Source organism: Pseudophryne corroboree, chromosome 8 (assembly GCF_028390025.1).
Source record: "Pseudophryne corroboree isolate aPseCor3 chromosome 8, aPseCor3.hap2, whole genome shotgun sequence".
NCBI classification, from domain to species: Eukaryota; Metazoa; Chordata; class Amphibia; order Anura; family Myobatrachidae; genus Pseudophryne; species Pseudophryne corroboree.
Genome location: NC_086451.1, coordinates 415501686 through 415521433, shown reverse-complemented (window position 1 = coordinate 415521433; position 19748 = coordinate 415501686). Strand labels below are relative to the sequence as shown.

The 19748-nt window shown below is 45.8% G+C and overlaps 1 protein-coding gene across 1 annotated transcript in view; it reads left to right on the top strand.

Moving 5' to 3' along the window:
* Window positions 1-19748, top strand: part of LOC134949898 (uncharacterized) — a 94995-nt gene that overhangs the window by 60983 nt on the left and 14264 nt on the right. Inside the window, exons 11-15 of the mRNA XM_063938592.1 lie at window positions 11418-11488; window positions 11997-12052; window positions 15324-15412; window positions 18055-18265; window positions 18452-18571. Coding sequence (XP_063794662.1) covers window positions 11418-11488; window positions 11997-12052; window positions 15324-15412; window positions 18055-18265; window positions 18452-18571 — 547 coding nt within the window. The remainder of the gene's footprint in view (window positions 1-11417; window positions 11489-11996; window positions 12053-15323; window positions 15413-18054; window positions 18266-18451; window positions 18572-19748) is intronic.

Sequence of the window (19748 nt, the reverse complement as noted above, 5' to 3'; positions counted from 1 at the left end):
TGAATACCTCACACCTCACAATATTATTTTTAGTCCTAAAATTTGCACCGAGGTCGCTGTGTGAGTAAGATAAGCGACCCTAGTGGCCGACACAAACACCGGGCCCATCTAGGAGTGGCACTGCAGTGTCACGCAGGATGTCCCTTCCAAAAAACCCTCCCCAAACAGCACATGACGCAAAGAAAAAAAGAGGCGCAATGAGGTAGCTGTGTGAGTAAGATAAGCGACCCTAGTGGCCGACACAAACACCGGGCCCATCTAGGAGTGGCACTGCAGTGTCACGCAGGATGTCCCTTCCAAAAAACCCTCCCCAAACAGCACATGACGCAAAGAAAAAAAGAGGCGCAATGAGGTAGCTGACTGTGTGAGTAAGATAAGCGACCCTAGTGGCCGACACAAACACCGGGCCCATCTAGGAGTGGCACTGCAGTGTCACGCAGGATGTCCCTTCCAAAAAACCCTCCCCAAACAGCACATGACGCAAAGAAAAAAAGAGGCGCAATGAGGTAGCTGACTGTGTGAGTAAGATAAGCGACCCTAGTGGCCGACACAAACACCGGGCCCATCTAGGAGTGGCACTGCAGTGTCACGCAGGATGGCCCTTCCAAAAAACCCTCCCCAAACAGCACATGACGCAAAGAAAAAGAAAAGAAAAAAGAGGTGCAAGATGGAATTGTCCTTGGGCCCTCCCACCCACCCTTATGTTGTATAAACAAAACAGGACATGCACACTTTAACCAACCCATCATTTCAGTGACAGGGTCTGCCACACGACTGTGACTGATATGACGGGTTGGTTTGGACCCCCCCCAAAAAAGAAGCAATTAATCTCTCCTTGCACAAACTGGCTCTACAGAGGCAAGATGTCCACCTCATCATCAGCCTCCGATATATCACCGTGTACATCCCCCTCCTCACAGATTATCGATTCGTCCCCACTGGAATCCACCATCTCAGCTCCCTGTGTACTTTGTGGAGGCAATTGCTGCTGGTCAATGTCTCCGCGGAGGAATTGATTATAATTCATTTTAATGAACATCATCTTCTCCACATTTTCTGGATGTAACCTCGTACGCCGATTGCTGACAAGGTGAGCGGCGGCACTAAACACTCTTTCGGAGTACACACTTGTGGGAGGGCAACTTAGGTAGAATAAAGCCAGTTTGTGCAAGGGCCTCCAAATTGCCTCTTTTTCCTGCCAGTATAAGTACGGACTGTGTGACGTGCCTACTTGGATGCGGTCACTCATATAATCCTCCACCATTCTTTCAATGTTGAGAGAATCATATGCAGTGACAGTAGACGACATGTCCGTAATCGTTGTCAGGTCCTTCAGTCCGGACCAGATGTCAGCATCAGCAGTCGCTCCAGACTGCCCTGCATCACCGCCAGCGGGTGGGCTCGGAATTCTGAGCCTTTTCCTCGCACCCCCAGTTGCGGGAGAATGTGAAGGAGGAGATGTTGACAGGTCGCGTTCCGCTTGACTTGACAATTTTCTCACCAGCAAGTCTTTCAACCCCAGCAGACTTGTGTCTGCCGGAAAGAGAGATCCAAGGTAGGCTTTAAATCTAGGATCGAGCATGGTGGCCAAAATGTAGTGCTCTGATTTCAACAGATTGACCACCCGTGAATCCTTGTTAAGCGAATTAAGGGCTCCATCCACAAGTCCCACATGCCTAGCGGAATCGCTCCGTGTTAGCTCCTCCTTCAATGTCTCCAGCTTCTTCTGCAAAAGCCTGATGAGGGGAATGACCTGACTCAGGCTGGCAGTGTCTGAACTGACTTCACGTGTGGCAAGTTCAAAGGGCATCAGAACCTTGCACAACGTTGAAATCATTCTCCACTGCGCTTGAGACAGGTGCATTCCACCTCCTATATCGTGCTCAATTGTATAGGCTTGAATGGCCTTTTGCTGCTCCTCCAACCTCTGAAGCATATAGAGGGTTGAATTCCACCTCGTTACCACTTCTTGCTTCAGATGATGGCAGGGCAGGTTCAGTAGTTTTTGGTGGTGCTCCAGTCTTCTGTACGTGGTGCCTGTACGCCGAAAGTGTCCCGCAATTCTTCTGGCCACCGACAGCATCTCTTGCACGCCCCTGTCGTTTTTTAAATAATTCTGCACCACCAAATTCAAGGTATGTGCAAAACATGGGACGTGCTGGAATTTGCCCATATTTAATGCACACACAATATTGCTGGCGTTGTCCGATGCCACAAATCCACAGGAGAGTCCAATTGGGGTAAGCCATTCCGCGATGATCTTCCTCAGTTGCCGTAAGAGGTTTTCAGCTGTGTGCGTATTCTGGAAACCGGTGATACAAAGCGTAGCCTGCCTAGGAAAGAGTTGGCGTTTGCGAGATGCTGCTACTGGTGCCGCCGCTGCTGTTCTTGCGGCGGGAGTCCATACATCTACCCAGTGGGCTGTCACAGTCATATAGTCCTGACCCTGCCCTGCTCCACTTGTCCACATGTCCGTGGTTAAGTGGACATTGGGTACAGCTGCATTTTTTAGGACACTGGTGACTCTTTTCTGAGGTCTGTGTACATTTTCGGTATCGCCTGCCTAGAGAAATGGAACCTAGATGGTATTTGGTACCGGGGACACAGTACCTCCAACAAGTCTCTAGTTGGCTCTGCAGTAATGATGGATACCGGAACCACGTTTATCACCACCCAGGATGCCAAGGCCTCAGTTATCCGCTTTGCAGCAGGATGACTGCTGTGATATTTCATCTTCCTCGCAAAGGACTGTTGGACAGTCAATTGCTTGGTGGAAGTAGTAAAAGTGGTCTTACGACTTCCCCTCTGGGATGACCATCGACTCCCAGCAGCAACAACAGCAGCGCCAGCAGCAGTAGGCGTTACACGCAAGGATGCATCGGAGGAATCCCAGGCAGGAGAGGAATCGTCAGAATTGCCAGTGACATGGCCTGCAGGACTATTGGCATTCCTGGGGAAGGAGGAAATTGACACTGAGGGAGTTGGTGGGGTGGTTTGCGTGAGCTTGGTTACAAGAGGAAGGTATTTACTGGTCAGTGGACTGCTTCCGCTGTCACCCAAAGTTTTTGAACTTGTCACTGACTTATTATGAATGCGCTGCAGGTGACGTATAAGGGAGGATGTTCCGAGGTGGTTAACGTCCTTACCCCTACTTATTACAGCTTGACAAAGGCAACACACGGCTTGACACCTGTTGTCCGCATTTCTGGTGAAATACTTCCACACCGAAGAGCTGATTTTTTTGGTATTTTCACCAGGCATGTCAGTGGCCATATTCCTCCCACGGACAACAGGTGTCTCCCCGGGTGCCTGACTTAAACAAACCACCTCACCATCAGAATCCTCCTGGTCAATTTTCTCCCCAGCGCCAGCAACACCCATATCCTCCTCATCCTGGTGTACTTCAACACTGACATCTTCAATCTGACTATCAGGAACTGGACTGCGGGTGCTCCTTCCAGCACTTGCAGGGGGCGTGCAAATGGTGGAAGGCGCATGCTCTTCACGTCCAGTGTTGGGAAGGTCAGGCATCGCAACCGACACAATTGGAGTCGGACTCTCCTTGTGGATTTGGGATTTCGAAGAACGCACAGTTCTTTGCGGTGCTACTGCTTTTGCCAGCTTGAGTCTTTTCATTTTTCTAGCGAGAGGCTGAGTGCTTCCATCCTCATGTGAAGCTGAACCACTAGCCATGAACATAGGCCAGGGCCTCAGCCGTTCCTTGCCACTCCGTGTGGTAAATGGCATATTGGCAAGTTTACGCTTCTCCTCCGACAATTTTATTTTAGGTTTTGGAGTCCTTTTTTTACTGATATTTGGTGTTTTGGATTTGACATGCTCTGTACTATGACATTGGGCATCGGCCTTGGCAGACGACGTTGCTGGCATTTCATCGTCTCGGCCATGACTAGTGGCAGCAGCTTCAGCACGAGGTGGAAGTGGATCTTGATCTTTCCCTAATTTTGGAACCTCAACATTTTTGTTCTCCATATTTTAATAGGCACAACTAAAAGGCACCTCAGGTAAACAATGAAGATGGATGGATACTAGTATACAATTATGGATGGACTGCCGAGTGCCGACACAGAGGTAGCTACAGCCGTGGACTACCGTACTGTACTGTGTCTGCTGCTAATATAGACTGGTTGATAAAGAGATGTAGTATGTATGTATAAAGAAGAAAGAAAAAAAAACCACGTGTAGGTGGTATACAATTATGGACGGACTGCCGAGTGCCGACACAGAGGTAGCTACTGCCGTGGACTACCGTACTGTGTCTGCTGCTAATATAGACTGGTTGATAAAGAGATGTAGTATGTATGTATAAAGAAGAAAGAAAAAAAAACCACGGGTAGGTGGTATACAATTATGGACGGACTGCGGAGTGCCGACACAGAGGTAGCTACAGCCGTGGACTACCGTACTGTACTGTGTCTGCTGCTAATATAGACTGGATGATAATGAGATGTAGTATGTATAAAGAAGAAAAAAAAACCACGGGTAGGTGGTATACAATTATGGATGGACTGCCGAGTGCCGACACAGAGGTAGCTACAGCCGTGGACTACCGTACTGTACTGTGTCTGCTGCTAATATAGACTGGTTGATAATGAGATGTAGTATGTATGTATAAAGAAGAAAGAAAAAAAAACCACGGGTAGGTGGTATACAATTATGGACGGACTGCCGAGTGCCGACACAGAGGTAGCTACAGCCGTGGACTACCGTAATGTACTGTGTCTGTTGCTAATATAGACTGGATGATAATGAGATGTAGTATGTATAAAGAAGAAAGAAAAAAAAACCACGGGTAGGTGGTATACAATTATGGATGGACTGCCGAGTGCCGACACAGAGGTAGCTACAGCCGTGGACTACCGTACTGTACTGTGTCTGCTGCTAATATAGACTGGATGATAATGAGAAGTAGTATGTATAAAGAAGAAAAAAAAAACCACGGGTAGGTGGTATACAATTATGGATGGACTGCCGAGTGCCGACACAGAGGTAGCTACAGCCGTGGACTACCGTACTGTACTGTGTCTGCTGCTAATATAGACTGGTTGATAATGAGAAGTAGTATGTATAAAGAAGAAAAAAAAAACCACGGGTAGGTGGTATACAATTATGGATGGACTGCTGAGTGCCGACACAGAGGTAGCTACAGCCGTGGACTACCGTACTGTACTGTGTCTGCTGCTAATATAGACTGGATGATAATGAGATGTAGTATGTATAAAGAAGAAAGAAAAAAAAACACGGGTAGGTGGTATACAATTATGGACGGACTGCCGAGTGCCGACACAGAGGTAGCTACAGCCGTGGACTACCGTACTGTATTGTGTCTGCTGCTAATATAGACTGGATGATAATGAGATGTAGTATATATAAAGAAGAAATAAATAAAAAAACACGGGTAGGTGGTATACAATTATGGATGGACTGCCGAGTGCCAACACAGAGGTAGCTACAGCCGTGGACTACCGTACTGTACTGTGTCTGCTGCTAATATAGACTGGATGATAATGAGATGTAGTATGTATAAAGAAGAAGAAAAAAAACACGGGTAGGTGGTATACAATTATGGATGGACTGCCGAGTGCCGACACAGAGGTAGCTACAGCCGTGGACTACCGTACTGTACTGTGTCTGCTGCTAATATAGACTGGATGATAATGAGATGTAGTATGCATAAAGAAGAAAGAAAAAAAAACCACGGGTAGGTGGTATACAATTATGGACGGACTGCCGAGTGCCGACACAGAGGTAGCTACAGCCGTGGACTACCATACTGTACTGTGTCTGCTGCTAATATAGACTGGTTGATAATGAGATGTAGTATGTATAAAGAAGAAAGAAAAAAAAACCACGGGTAGGTGGTATACAATTATGGATGGACTGCCGAGTGCCGACACAGAGGTAGCTACAGCCGTGGACTACCGTACTGTACTGTGTCTGCTGCTAATATAGACTGGATGATAATGAGATGTAGTATGTATAAAGAAGAAAAAAAAACCACGGGTAGGTGGTATACAATTATGGATGGACTGCCGAGTGCCGACACAGAGGTAGCTACAGCCGTGGACTACCGTACTGTACTGTGTCTGCTGCTAATATAGACTGGATGATAATGAGATGTAGTATGTATAAAGAAGAAAGAAAAAAAAAACCACGGGTAGGTGGTATACAATTATGGATGGACTGCCGAGTGCCGACACAGAGGTAGCTACAGCCGTGAACTACCGTACTGTGTCTGCTGCGACTGGATGATAAATAATGATATAAAAAATATATATATATCACTACTGCAGCCGGACAGGTATATATTATATAATGACGGAGCTGCTGGACACTGTCTGTCAGCAGAATTAGTTTTTTATAGAATAAAAAAACACCACACAAGTCACACGACGAGTGTTTAACTTTTTCAGGCAATCACAATATAGTATACTATACTGGTGGTCAGTGTGGTCAGGTCACTGGTCAGTCACACTGGCAGTGGCACTCCTGCAGCAAAAGTGTGCACTGTTTAATTTTAATAATATGTACTCCTGGCTCCTGCTATAACCTATAACTGCTCCCCAGTCTCCCCCACAATTAAGCTGTGTGAGCACAGTCAGATATTATACATAGATGATGCAGCACACTGGGCTGAGCACAGATATGGTATGTGACTGAGTCACTGTGTATCGTTTTTTTCAGGCAGAGAACGGATTATATTAAATAAAACTGCACTGGTGGTCACTGGTCAGTGGTCAGTCACTAGTAAACTCTGCACTCTCTAGTACTCCTAAGCTCCAGTAAATCAAGTGTCTCTGTCTCAATCTCACTCTCTCTCTTCTAATCTAAATGGAGAGGACGCCAGCCACGTCCTCTCCCTATCAATCTCAATGCACGTGTGAAAATGGCGGCGACACGCGGCTCCTTATATAGAATCCGAGTCTCGCGATAGAATCCGAGCCTCGCGAGAATCCGACAGCGTCATGATGACGTTCGGGCGCGCTCGGGTTAACCGAGCAAGGCGGGAAGATCCGAGTCGCTCGGATCCGTGTAAAAAAAGCTGAAGTTCGGGCGGGTTCGGATTCCGAGGAACCGAACCCGCTCATCTCTACTTTCCATGGGGGAAGCTGGCAAGGCTGATTTGAGGTAACGGCGGGGGGGAGTCGCTTCGAATTCCAGCTTGTATCCCTGAGATACAATTTGTTCAGCCCAGAGATCCACCTGTGAGCGAACCCACTGGTTGCTGAAGTTTCGGAGACGCGCCACCACCGCACCTGGCTCCACCTGTGGAGCCCCAACGTCATGCGGTGGACTTAGTGGAAGCAGGGGAGGACTTTTGTTCCTGGGAACTGGCTGCATGGTGCAGCTTCTTACCTCTACCCCTGCCTCTGGCAAGAAAGGATGCGCCCCTGACCCTCTTGCCTTTCTGAAAACGAAAGGACTGCATTTGATAATACGGTGCTTTCTTAGGCTGTGAGGAAACCTGAGGCAAGAAAGTCGACTTTCCAGCTGTTGCTGTGGAAACGAGGTCCGATAGACCGTCCCCAAACAATTCCTCACCCTTGTAAGGCAAAACCTCCATGTGTTTTTTAGAATCAGCATCTCCTGTCCATTGCAGAGTCCATAAGACCCTCCTGGCAGAAATGGACATAGCATTAATTCTAGAGCCCAGCAGGCAAATGTCCCTCTGAGCATCCCGCATATATAAGACGACGTCTTTTATATGGCCCAGGGTTAGCAAAACAGTATCCCTGTCGAGGGAATCTATGTCGTCTGACAGAGTATCTGTCCATGCTGCTACAGCACTACACATCCAGGCTGAAGCAATAGCAGGTCTCAGTAGAGTACCAGAGTTTGTATACACTGACTTCAGGATAGCTTCCTGCTTTCTATCCGCAGGCTCCTTTAGGGCGGCCGTATCCTGAGACGGCAGGGCCACCTTTTTAGATAAGCGTGTCAGCGCCTTGTCCACCCTAGGGGATGTTTCCCAACGTAACCTGTCCGTTGGCGGGAAAGGGTACGCCATCAGTAACCTCTTAGAAATCAATATTTTCTTATCAAGGGAACTCCACGCTTCTTCACATAATTCATTTAATTCATCAGATGGGGGAAAAGTCACTGGCTGCTTTTTCTCCCCAAACATATAAACCCTCTTGGTATTAACAGGGTTAATCTCAGAAATGTGTAATACATCTTTCATTGCAATAATCATGTATCGGATGGCCTTGGTCATTTTAGACTGTAAATGTGCCTCATCATCGTCGACACTTGAGTCGGACTCCGTGTCGACATCTGTGTCAACCATCTGAGATAGAGGGCGTTTATCCCTGACGGTTTCTGAATCGCCTGGGCAGGCGCGGGCTGAGACCCCGGCTGTCCCAAGGCTGCAGCGTCATCAAACCTTTTATGTAAGGAGCTTACATTGTCGTTTAAGACCTTCCACATATCCATCCAATCAGGTGTCGGCCCCGACGGGGGCGACACCACACTTATCTGCCCTTGCTCCGCCTCCACGTAACCCTCCTCATCAAACATGTCGACACAGCCGTACCGACACACCGCACACACACAGGGAATACTCAGACTGAGGACAGGACCCCACAAAGTCCTTTGGGGAGACAGAGAGAGAGTATGCCAGCACACACCACAGCGCTATATAACACAGGGATTTGTACTTATAATAAGTGATTACCCAATAGCTGCCTTATATGTTTTATTTGCGCCTAAATTTATGTGCCCCCCCTCTCTTTTTTACCCTTCTTGTACCTGGATACTGTAGGGGAGAGCCTGGGGAGCTGCTTCCAGCAGAGCTGTGAAGAGAAAATGGCGCTGGTGTGCTGAGGAAGAAGACCCCGCCCCCTCAGTGGCGGGCTTCTGTCCCGCTTTCTGTGTAAAAAAATGGCGGGGTTTTTTACATATATACAGTTCCAGACTGTATATATATGTATTTTTATTGCCAAAAGGTACTTCAATTGCTGCCCAGGGCGCCCCCCCCTCCCCCCCCAGCGCCCTGCACCCTACAGTGACCGGAGTGTGTAAGTGTGCTGGGAGCAATGGCGCACAGCTGCGGTGCTGTGCGCTACCTTAAATAAAGACAGGAGTCTTCTGCCGCCGATTTCGTCGTCTTCAAGCCTCTGTTCTTCTGGCTCTGCGAGGGGGACGGCGGCGCGCTCCGGGAACGGACGATCGAGGACAGGTGCCTGTGTTCGAACCCTCTGGAGCTAATGGTGTCCAGTAGCCTAAGAAGCACAAGCTAGCTGCAAGCAGGTAGGTTTGCTTCTCTCCCCTTAGTCCCACGTAGCAGTGAGTCTGTTGCCAGCAGATCTCACTGAAAATAAAAAACCTAATAAATACTTTCTTTACTAGTAAGCTCAGGAGAGCCCACTAGGAGCACCCAGCTCTGGCCGGGCACAGATTCTAACTGAGGTCTGGAGGAGGGGCATAGAGGGAGGAGCCAGTGCACACCAAATAGTACCTAATCTTTTCTTTAGAGTGCCCAGTCTCCTGCGGAGCCCGTCTATTCCCCATGGTCCTTACGGAGTTCCCAGCATCCACTAGGACGTCAGAGAAATCATGATTACAGCATCTAAAATATTGTCTTTTTTTTATTCTTCTTTGCTTTAATCATCTTTTTGTGAACTGAAATCTTGAGCCTTGCCTAATGCGTCGTTTTTTAAAATACATTCTTTTTTTTATATTTTGTGCTGTGTCCGTCCACCCAGTATATACATCCAAAGCCTGCTGCTGCTCTGTCCAGCTACATCGGTGCAACCTTTTGGCCTAAACTGGATAAAAACAATATTGTGAGCTGTGAGGTGTTCAGAGTAGACTGAAAATGAATGTTATTGAGTTTAATAATACTGTAGGAACAAAAACACCACCAAATTCTGTTATTTTAGGTGTTTTTATGATTTAAAAATAAATAAAATACAGATCCAAAACCAAAACCCACGAGGGCGGGGATTTGGCAAAACCAACACAGATCCAAAACACGAAGGAGAATCAGCTCCAAAACCAAAACACAAAAAATGGCCGGCGCACACCCCTACTTTTGCACTGAGAAAGTCAGCTCAAGGTTAACGCGTCCTCTCTGCTGTATAAAGTGATCACTATTGGGCTTTTGAGTTTTTCATTTAATATGCAGTACAATCCATTTTTATGCCACATCAGTAGTATTTATATACATTGTATTTTTACATATAGAGTGGGTGGGTACACATTAAATGATGTGTATACAGTGCGCTGCCGGCAGCAACAGTGGTGGTGGTGGTGGGGGAGCGGGGGCCATGCTGCATTCGGCTGCGTGGCCCTCACTGGTGATATTGCCTGTCGGACCTACGAGAGCGCACAACATCAGCAACAAAGTGCATACACACACTAGATGATTCCATGAATGATGTGTCGGAATTGGGGGAACATCGTCCATGATATCATCTAGTGTGTGTGTACCCAGCTTAACACATTGTAGGGAAAGGTTCCTTTCAGAGCCCCTATCCCTGCATGTTTTTAATGCAGAGCTGCCGACACTCTGGCTGCCGCCTCTGAGAGAGGGCAGCCAGTTTGGGGCAGCAGGAGGGGTGGCGCGGGCAGGTGAGACGCGGCATAGTGGACAGGAAGGGGGCGTGGCTGAACATATGAGGCAGCACACTGTGTATAATGCCTACATGTATATATTGCTGCACCTGTGTATAATGCCCACATGTATTTACTGCTGCACCTGTGTATAATGCCTACCTGTATATCCTGCTGCACCTGTGTATAATGCCCACATGTATATACTGCTGCAACTCTGTATAATGCCTACATATATATACTGCTGCACCTGTGCCCACATGTATATCCTGCTGCACCTGTGTATAATGCCCACATGTATATCCTGCTGCACCTGTGTATAATGCCCACATGTATATACTGCTGCACCTGTGTATAATGTCCACATGTATATACTGCTGCACCTGTGTATAATGCCCACATGTATACACTGCTGCACCTGTGTATAATGCCTACATGTATATACTGCTGCACCTGTGTATAATGCCCACATGTATATACTGCTGCACCTGTGTATAATGCCCACATGTATATCCTGCTGCAACTGTGTATAATGCCCACATGTATATACTGCTGCAACTGTGTATAATGCCCACATGTATATACTGCTGCACCTGTGTATAATGCCCACATGTATATCCTGCTGCAACTGTGTATAATGCCCACATGTATATACTGCTGCACCTGTGTATAATGCCCACATGTATATACTGCTGCACCTGTGTATAATGCCCACATGTATATACTGCTGCAACTGTGTATAATGCCCACATGAATCCTTTGGCTCATATATTGTGTGTAAATCTGGCAGAGGTACTAGCCAGTGCCTCCTGAGCCATTTACCTCACCGTATGTTCCTGCCGCAGGGGGCGTGGCAAAGATGACGCGATTCAGTGTGAATTGCGTCATCAGCTGCATGGACTGCCCACTTCACTCGGTAAGTGAGGGGCTGGGTGGTATGCTGGCCAAGAGTGCCAGCAGATTTTCTGGAGCTTCCCGGATGGTCCAGGAGAGTAGGTAAGTATGGTTTAATGGTATATCCGGGTGATCTATCACTTCTTATTGCCTTGATAAGCAGCATAAATAAATGATGTAATTATTAATGTCTAGAACCCAATACAGATATGCCTATTATTGTTTACTTATAATTCCTTCAAGAGCTCCCAGCCTGTATATCCGTCCTGCCAGCTTGTGATTCTACCTGCGAGGTACTCGTCCTGCCAGGCTGTGTGTTCTACCTACTCTAGGCTTTCTTAGATTTTTCTTTAAGGCTTGCCGGGGCCCTATACTATACTATATATGCCCTATTAGTCATGGACAAAGGTTCTACACATTAATGACTGTATCCTTGTGTAAAGGACAAAGGTTGTCATACCTATGTTACGGATGTGTATAAAAGGAAATTGCTGTGTATACAGAGCTCTTCTACCAGTGGACCTGACCAGAGACAGCAGACATGGCATTCGTTCCAGCTATGGGCTACCAGCCAGTTTACAACCCGGTAAGGGCCCACTTCTCCTTTCTGTCCATGAGACGTGCACTCCACCACGCTACCCTGCTTTCCTCTTATTCATTTATCATAGGTAAACCATATTTATCAGCGGAAATTTCAAGGTTCCTGGGACAATAAGCAGCCCACCAGATGCTGTTGAATTTCACATCCCAGCATGCCCTGGCACAGTTTTAGCATGTCCTAATAGCAAAACTATGGCAGGGCATGCTGGGATGTGCAGTCCCACAGCAGCAGGAGGGATGCTTATAGACCACCACTGCGAGACAACTATATAACAAGACAGTCTTTTATAGGAAATATTACAGTCAATAGACAGTCACCATACATATGAAGGCTATCCCCTGGTAATGTCCGTTGGAATGTTCATAATCATATTTCTGCATACTAGAATTTTTCTGAGTATGAATTTATGAAATATATGACACTGTACTTTGCAGTTAGGACAAGATGCAGTGTTCTGTTACCGACCATGAAATGTGGTCACTTGTATTTTCTTCAAAGAAAGAAAAGTGTAATAAATGTATATGACCCCATAGGGAAATGTCACACACAGCTGCAGCGGACTGCACGGATTTACCTGAGTGTTTTTAAAGAGTTTTCCAGGCAGGGGAAAAAAAAAATCACTAAATTCCTTCCCTTCCTGATATAAGTGACCCTCACCAGTGACCCTGCCCTTCCGTGTACTCAGCACTCACATTCAGTTATTCCCTGCTCGGCTATCCCATAGCAAGGGGTATACAGCTGGCAATCAGTTTCTCTGTGTTGGATACACCCTGCTTCAGAGGTATCTGAGCAGCACTGACAACAATAGGCTGGCTGAGGTCCTGGCTATATGCAAGTGCCAGGGTCCTGCTCCGTGTAGTGAAAGGTGAGATTCCTGGGGAAGTGATCCCACTGATGGACAGTTATTGGGAAGGGACGGCAGTTAGTAAAAGTGATTTGTAAAATTGCTGGCTATACAGAGATCCGTTTCCACTTGCACACAGAGCTGATGCACCGTTACACCCAAATCGGTCGCAATTGAACTAAATACAACAGCACTGTCCCTGTCCATCGGCCATGTTAAAATACTCATCATCACTATCAGTGTGCATTTCCACCAACTCTATACCTGGTGCAAAAGATCCGTCTGAAATCAGATACATTTCTGCCAGAAGCCTCACAAGGGAGGTGTGGAGGACTGCACCCAAGTGTCACCCTTCCAGGGGGTGACACCAAAATGGCAGCATTATCCTCAGAGCCGGCCATAGGCATATGCAAACTAGGCAATTGCCTAGGGCATTTGATATGTCTAGGGGCATCAGCAACTTCTGCTGATTAAAATGATATGCGGCATGCCTATATTCTGTGTGTAGCATTTCATATGCAGATACAGCCACAGTCTCACACAGTATATAGGCATGCTGCATATCAGTTTAATCAGCAGAAGCTGCTTGTGCATCCTAGCCACATAGCAATGCAAATAAGATGCATTTTCATTAAAAAAAAGGTGCCTGACATTAGCATTGAGGCAAGATTTATGAGGACACATCTGTATCCAAGCAGAGGCAGAGGTCACAGTGTTAGTGGAAGTGTGAGTGCTGTGTGCATGTGAGTGGGTTGGTTGTGCAGTAGTGTTCGGAATATGTGTAAGGGGCATTATGTGTTTCATGTAAAAATGCATTAATAATGTGCAACATATGTGTAAGGGGCACTCTGTCATTATGTGTATAAGGGCATTAATAATGTGTGGCATATGTGTAACAGGGTACTACTGTATGTGTGTCATTATGTGTATAAGGGCACTAATAATGTGTGGCATATGTGTAACAGGGTACTACTGTATGTGTGTCATTATGTGTATAGGGGCACTAATAATGTTCAGCAAATGTGTAGGGGGCACTATGTGTCATTATGTGTAAAAGGGCATTAATAAAGGTTGTCATAATGTGTAAAGCACATTATGTTTATAAGGACATTAATAATGTGTAAAAGGGCATTAATAAAGGTTGTCATAATGTGTAAGGCACATTATGTTTATAAGGACATTAATAAGGTGTCTCATATGTGTAAGGGGCATTACTGTGTGGAATTACGTGTATAAATGCATTACTAATGTGTGGCATTATGTGTATAAGGTGCTCTACTGTGTGGTGTAACGTACAGAAAGGGCAATACTGTGTGGTCTAATGTGAATTAACAGCAATATTGTGTGGTGTAATGTGAATAAAGAGCAATAGGGTGTGGTGTAATGTGAATAAGGAGCAATTCAGTGTGATGTAATGTGAATAAGAGGCTCTACTGTGAGGAGTAACGTTTATAAGGTAAAGTGATACTACTGTGGGATGTAATGTGAATTATGGACACTATCGCATGATAAAATGTGAATAAAGTTGCAGTACTGTGTGGCGTAATTGGAATTGGGGTTACTATTATGTGGCCATGCCCCTTGCCAGCAAAAACACACCCCTTTATGGGCTGTGCGCCAAATGTGCGAGCTGTTCCTATTTAAAATATAGGGGGTACAAACACTAAGGACTGCTATAGGTGAGGGGTGATGGTGCTGGGAAAGAGGTGCAATGTCAGAGGCAGAACCAGCGGTGGTGCTAGGGGGCACCAGCCAAAATCTTGCCTAGGGCATCATATTGGTTAGGGCCGGCTCTGATTATCCTGCAGCACCCTGCTCCTGTCACTGAGGAGGAGCTGGCAGTGCAGCTAGACGTCTCCGGCGGCAGCCCAACATCTCCGCGGATGTTGGGCACGCCCCCACAGTGATGTAACTGGGGAGGATTTCCCTCTGAGGCCTCACCCCCATAGTGACATAAATGGATGTTTTTCCCTAGGCCACACCTCTGCCCACAAAGCCACACCCCTTTTCAGATGCAGGGGCTGTTGGCTGCACCAGGTGTCACCAACCCCGTTGCCGCCACTGATTTCTACATAGCCAGCAATTCCGCTTACACACCCATCACCTGCAGTCACTCAGCCCCAGTACCACCCTCACAGCCATGGGTAAAGATATGACTGAGATGTGACAAGACTGGATCACACGTCGTTGGGTGCACTCGGTCAGGGAGCATGTGCAGGGCTAAAAAAATCAAAGTGGATTTACGCAAATTCTGCATGATTATTAGCGGATGATTTTATTGCATTTATTGAGAATGTCCCCCTCATTTGTCACATTTGCCACGTGTCTGACCCTTTACTCATTTTGCTTGCTGTTCATTTTATTCTGTGACTCTTTTTATTAAATAACTCTCGCTCATCAATCTCCCTGCAGTCTATCCCTCACAGAAGCCCCATCCATGGAGGTCTACAGCTCGGTATGTCAGTCTACATCCAGGGCTCAATCCCGCATCACATTAACAGGTAACCAGGATTCTATCAAAATCTAATGACCTCATAAAGTCATATGATCCAGGTCTGAAAGTGCTGCTTGAACACAGGTGAAACATTTGTAATAGCCCTTTGTTGCTTTAACTATGTTCAATCTGTCTATACAGAAATTGACTGATCTCTCCGAGAAAGCTATATATTTGCTATACTTACCTTATTAGGGCAGGGCCGGCTGTCTGGGCTGCAGTTAGGGCGGCATTGGTCTGAATTCCATTGCGCATGTGTGATAAATATAACCGATAAAATTCACATGCATGCAAACACTGTCTTATAGGGACAACATTGGCTGCAGCCACTAGAAGCCAGGTAACACAGGTACAACAGAATTCAGGGGTCTATTCATGAAGCAATGAGAAGACTGGAGAAGTGAGCCTGTGGAGAAGTTGCCCATGGCAACAAATGTTACTTCAATGCTGATGGGTTGCCATAGGCAACTACTCCACTGGCTCACTTCTCCCCACTTTTCACTGCTTCATGAATAGACCCCAAAAAGTGGTATCTTATTACAGTCCAGGTTTTAAGGATATCCATACTTGAGCACAGATGACTTAATTAGTTCCTCAGCCAGTCTGATTTAACCATCTGGACTCAAGAATGGATATCCTTAAAACCTGGACTGTAACAGCGGCGTTTGGGAACCTCTGCCCTAGCGCCTAGGTAAAATCTGGCACTGATTGTAAATCATTTTATACACTTTTTATGAGTTTGTGTTGGGGTTAGTGCTCTCTCAATGACGCCAATTTGAGATTACAGAGGACTTTTTATTACATTTATTATCACAATGGAAACATCCAGTCATTTTTTGTTATATCACACAACAGATAATACGATGTGCAAATAGTGTTGTTCTTGACTCATGGTTGAGAAATAACATCTAAACTCGCTGGCTCCTAGTAGCTTGAGGTGAAGGACTCCTTTGTTCTATTGTAGGGAAGAGCCCAGAATGCTAACACGTTTGAAATTCACTTGATAGAGGTTGGCTTAAATATCCAACCCAAAAGTAGATAGGTTAGAAAAAACTGTAATATAGGTATATTTTTTTTGCCAGAAAGCAGCATAAATGTTGATCATTTGCAAATCATTGCTGCCAACTAGGAGACGTGAGTTTAAAAATGATCTATCTATCTATCTATCTATCTATCTATCTATCTATCTATCTATCTATCTATCTATCTATCTATCTATCTATCTTTACTCTATTAAACAGTTACCATGCGCTTATATGTAGATGGGGAGATGAGAAAGTAATGGGAATACATTTCAGCAGTTGCAGCCCTGATGTCGGCATTCAGCATGTCGAAAAACACCATGTCAACAGCAAAAGGTCAATGCTGATGATGGTTAAGATGTCAACATCATTAATGTCAATGACTCCATGCTGTAATGTGGACATTGTGACCATAAAACATAAATACCAAACCTATTTCATTTTCAGCAGGAAAGTGAATGAATGAGGAAGGAGTTTTAGAATGAATGTAAATAATGGGACTATGGAGGGGATGGGCAGGTGATTCAGAGGTGGATTCAAATAGAGCGTCAGGCGCAAACGCTCAAAGGTTTTCTTCTGCGTATGCGCCAGAAACACTATGCGTATGTGTCACAATAGTCACCACCAGAGGACGGTATCCGGTCTATAGATCTATACTACAGAGGTCTACAGAAAAGAGGTTGACAGGGTCAATAGGTCGACATTAAAAAGGTCAACAAGGTTAAAAGGTCGACAGTCAAACGGTCGACAAGCTTGAAAGGCCGACACGTGTTTGTTTTGTTAGGGCTTTTTAAATTTTTACAACTTTTGCTGCATTTACTATCCATGTCACAAACTGTTACCTTTAGTAACCTTGTGGCGAGCGAAGCAGAGCGGAGCGAGCCACCGAGGCCCCCGAAGTGTGGTGAGCTAAGCGTAGCGAGCAAAACGAACTCGCAAGGGTTTACATTTCATAAAATTGACTATCCATGGCACAAACTATCACCATTAGTAACCTGGTGACGAGCGAAGCGGAGCGAGCCACCGCGAGCCGAGGGGACGCATTTCAAAAAAATTGGGGTAAAAAAATTATTAAAAACACAATACAACACCCAATAATTTTTTTTTTTTTTGGGGGGGGGGTGCCAGCCTGTCTATCTTTTTAATGTCTATTTTCTGTATCAGAACCCCAGGGGACACAGAACACAATTGCATAGAGATCCATGCAACTTCCATGGTAGTTGCTGGGCACTGACTTGGGGGGCCTAATGGTAGACGTGTCAGTGTCAGGAACCGACACGCACCGGCGACCATGTACTATGGGACATTCTGAGCAACTCAAGGGTTGTTATAAAGTCTGATGGTGCACAGTTGTCCAATTGATGGTGCGCCTTTGTACATACACATTGGTGGATTCGCACAACGGTCGTTGGGCATCTCAATAGGCTGAACCCTCTACTGCTACTGCATCTACCTCTGCGTCGGGCCCTATGTATCAGCTGGAGATGGAGAGAAAACGGTAAGGAATTTCAGCTGAAGGGGATGTAAATGGGAACAGATTTCAAGGTGAGGGAAGGGTGATAGAGCTTAGCAGAAATGAGGAGATGATCATCATTTTATTGTCTCCCTTATTATCTTTTACTTTTAGATTCCATGTAAACTTTTGCTGTGGTCAGCAGTATAATGGAACAGACATTGCCTTCCACTTTAATCCCCGATTTGATGGAAAGAACAAGGTCGTGTTTAATACTTTCCAGTCGGGGTCTTGGGGAAGTGAGGAGAAAAAGAAAGATGGGTTTCCCTTTCATAAAGGAGGTCACTTTGAGTTGGTTTTTCTGGTCAATCTTTCAGGTTTCCAGGTGAGCAAACAAAGATAAACCCCCGCCCCCATGCTGAACAAAGATGTTCACCCTAACAGTACCCTCTAAATATTGCACGTTTTACTTCCATTTCCTGACCACAAGTATAAAAGTTTCCAGCGTTGGTCACTGAACTCCCTGGATAGACTCCTCTACTTTGGTAATAATGACTCTCTCTCCATCCAGGTAAATGTGAATGGCTCTCCATTCTATGAGTATCGCCATAGGATTCCTATACAACGGGTGGATTCTCTGATTGTGGATGGAGACGTGTCCCTACGTTCCGTAACCATAGTTGGAGGAGGGGTAAGTGAACCTGCTATAAGGGTGGAAAATTGATAGATGGAATTGAAAAGATAGATGGAAAGGGAACATGCTGATGACTGCGGGAGGAGATAGATGGAGGGGAAACATGCTGGTGACTGTGGGAAAAGATAGGTGGAATAAGAACATGCTGGTGACTGTGGGCAGAGATAAGTGGAAGAGGTGCATGCTGGTCACTGTAGAGGGAGATTAAAGGAAAGGGAACATGCTAGTGAATGTAGGAGGAGGTAGATGGAAGAGGAACATGCTGGTGACTGTGGGAGGAGATGGATTAAAGGGAACATTCTAGGGACTATGGGAGGAAATAGATGGTAGGGGAATATGATGGTGACTGTGGGGGGAGATAGAAGGAAAGGAACATGCTGGTGACTGCGGAATGAGATAGATGGAAGAGGAATGTGCTGGTGAATGTGGGAGGAGACAGATGGAAGTGGAACATGCTGGTGACTGTTTTAGGAGATAGATGAAAGGGGAACATGCTGGTGACTGTGGGAGGAGATAGTTGGAAGAGTAATGTGTTGGTAACTGTATTAGGAGATAGATGGAAAAGGAATGATCTGCTGAATGTGGGAGGAGATAAATTGAAAGAGAACATGCTGGTGACTATGGGAAGAGGTAAATGGAAGGGGAACATGCTGGTTACTGTGGGAGGAGATAGAAAGACGCAATATTAGACTTAATACTTACAAATGGAGACAGATTATCGGACGTAAAAGTGGGTGAAAACCTAGGATCCAGTGATCATCAAGCAGTATGGTTCAGCATTAAGACAGAGACTGACTCGTCCCATACAAAAACAAAGGTGTTGGATTTTAGGAAGGCAGATTTTGTAGGGATGGGAAAATGTGTAAGCGATTCTTTGGCAGAGTGGAGGAACTTGGAAACAGTGCAGGAGAGGTGGGAAACATTAAAATGTGCAATATTGAAGGCAACAGACCTTTGTATCAAAACTGTTAGGAAAAACACAAGGAAAAGGAAGCCAGTGTGGTTTGCAAAAGAAGTAGCAAATATTGTGAGAGCAAAAAAGATGGCTTTTAGGAAATATAAGCAGACACAAAATAATGAAGACAAAAAGATATATCTTGTTAGACAGAAGGAGACAAAGAAGGTAATCAGATGTGCAAAGGCACAAGCTGAGGAGAAAATGGCCCAGTCAGTG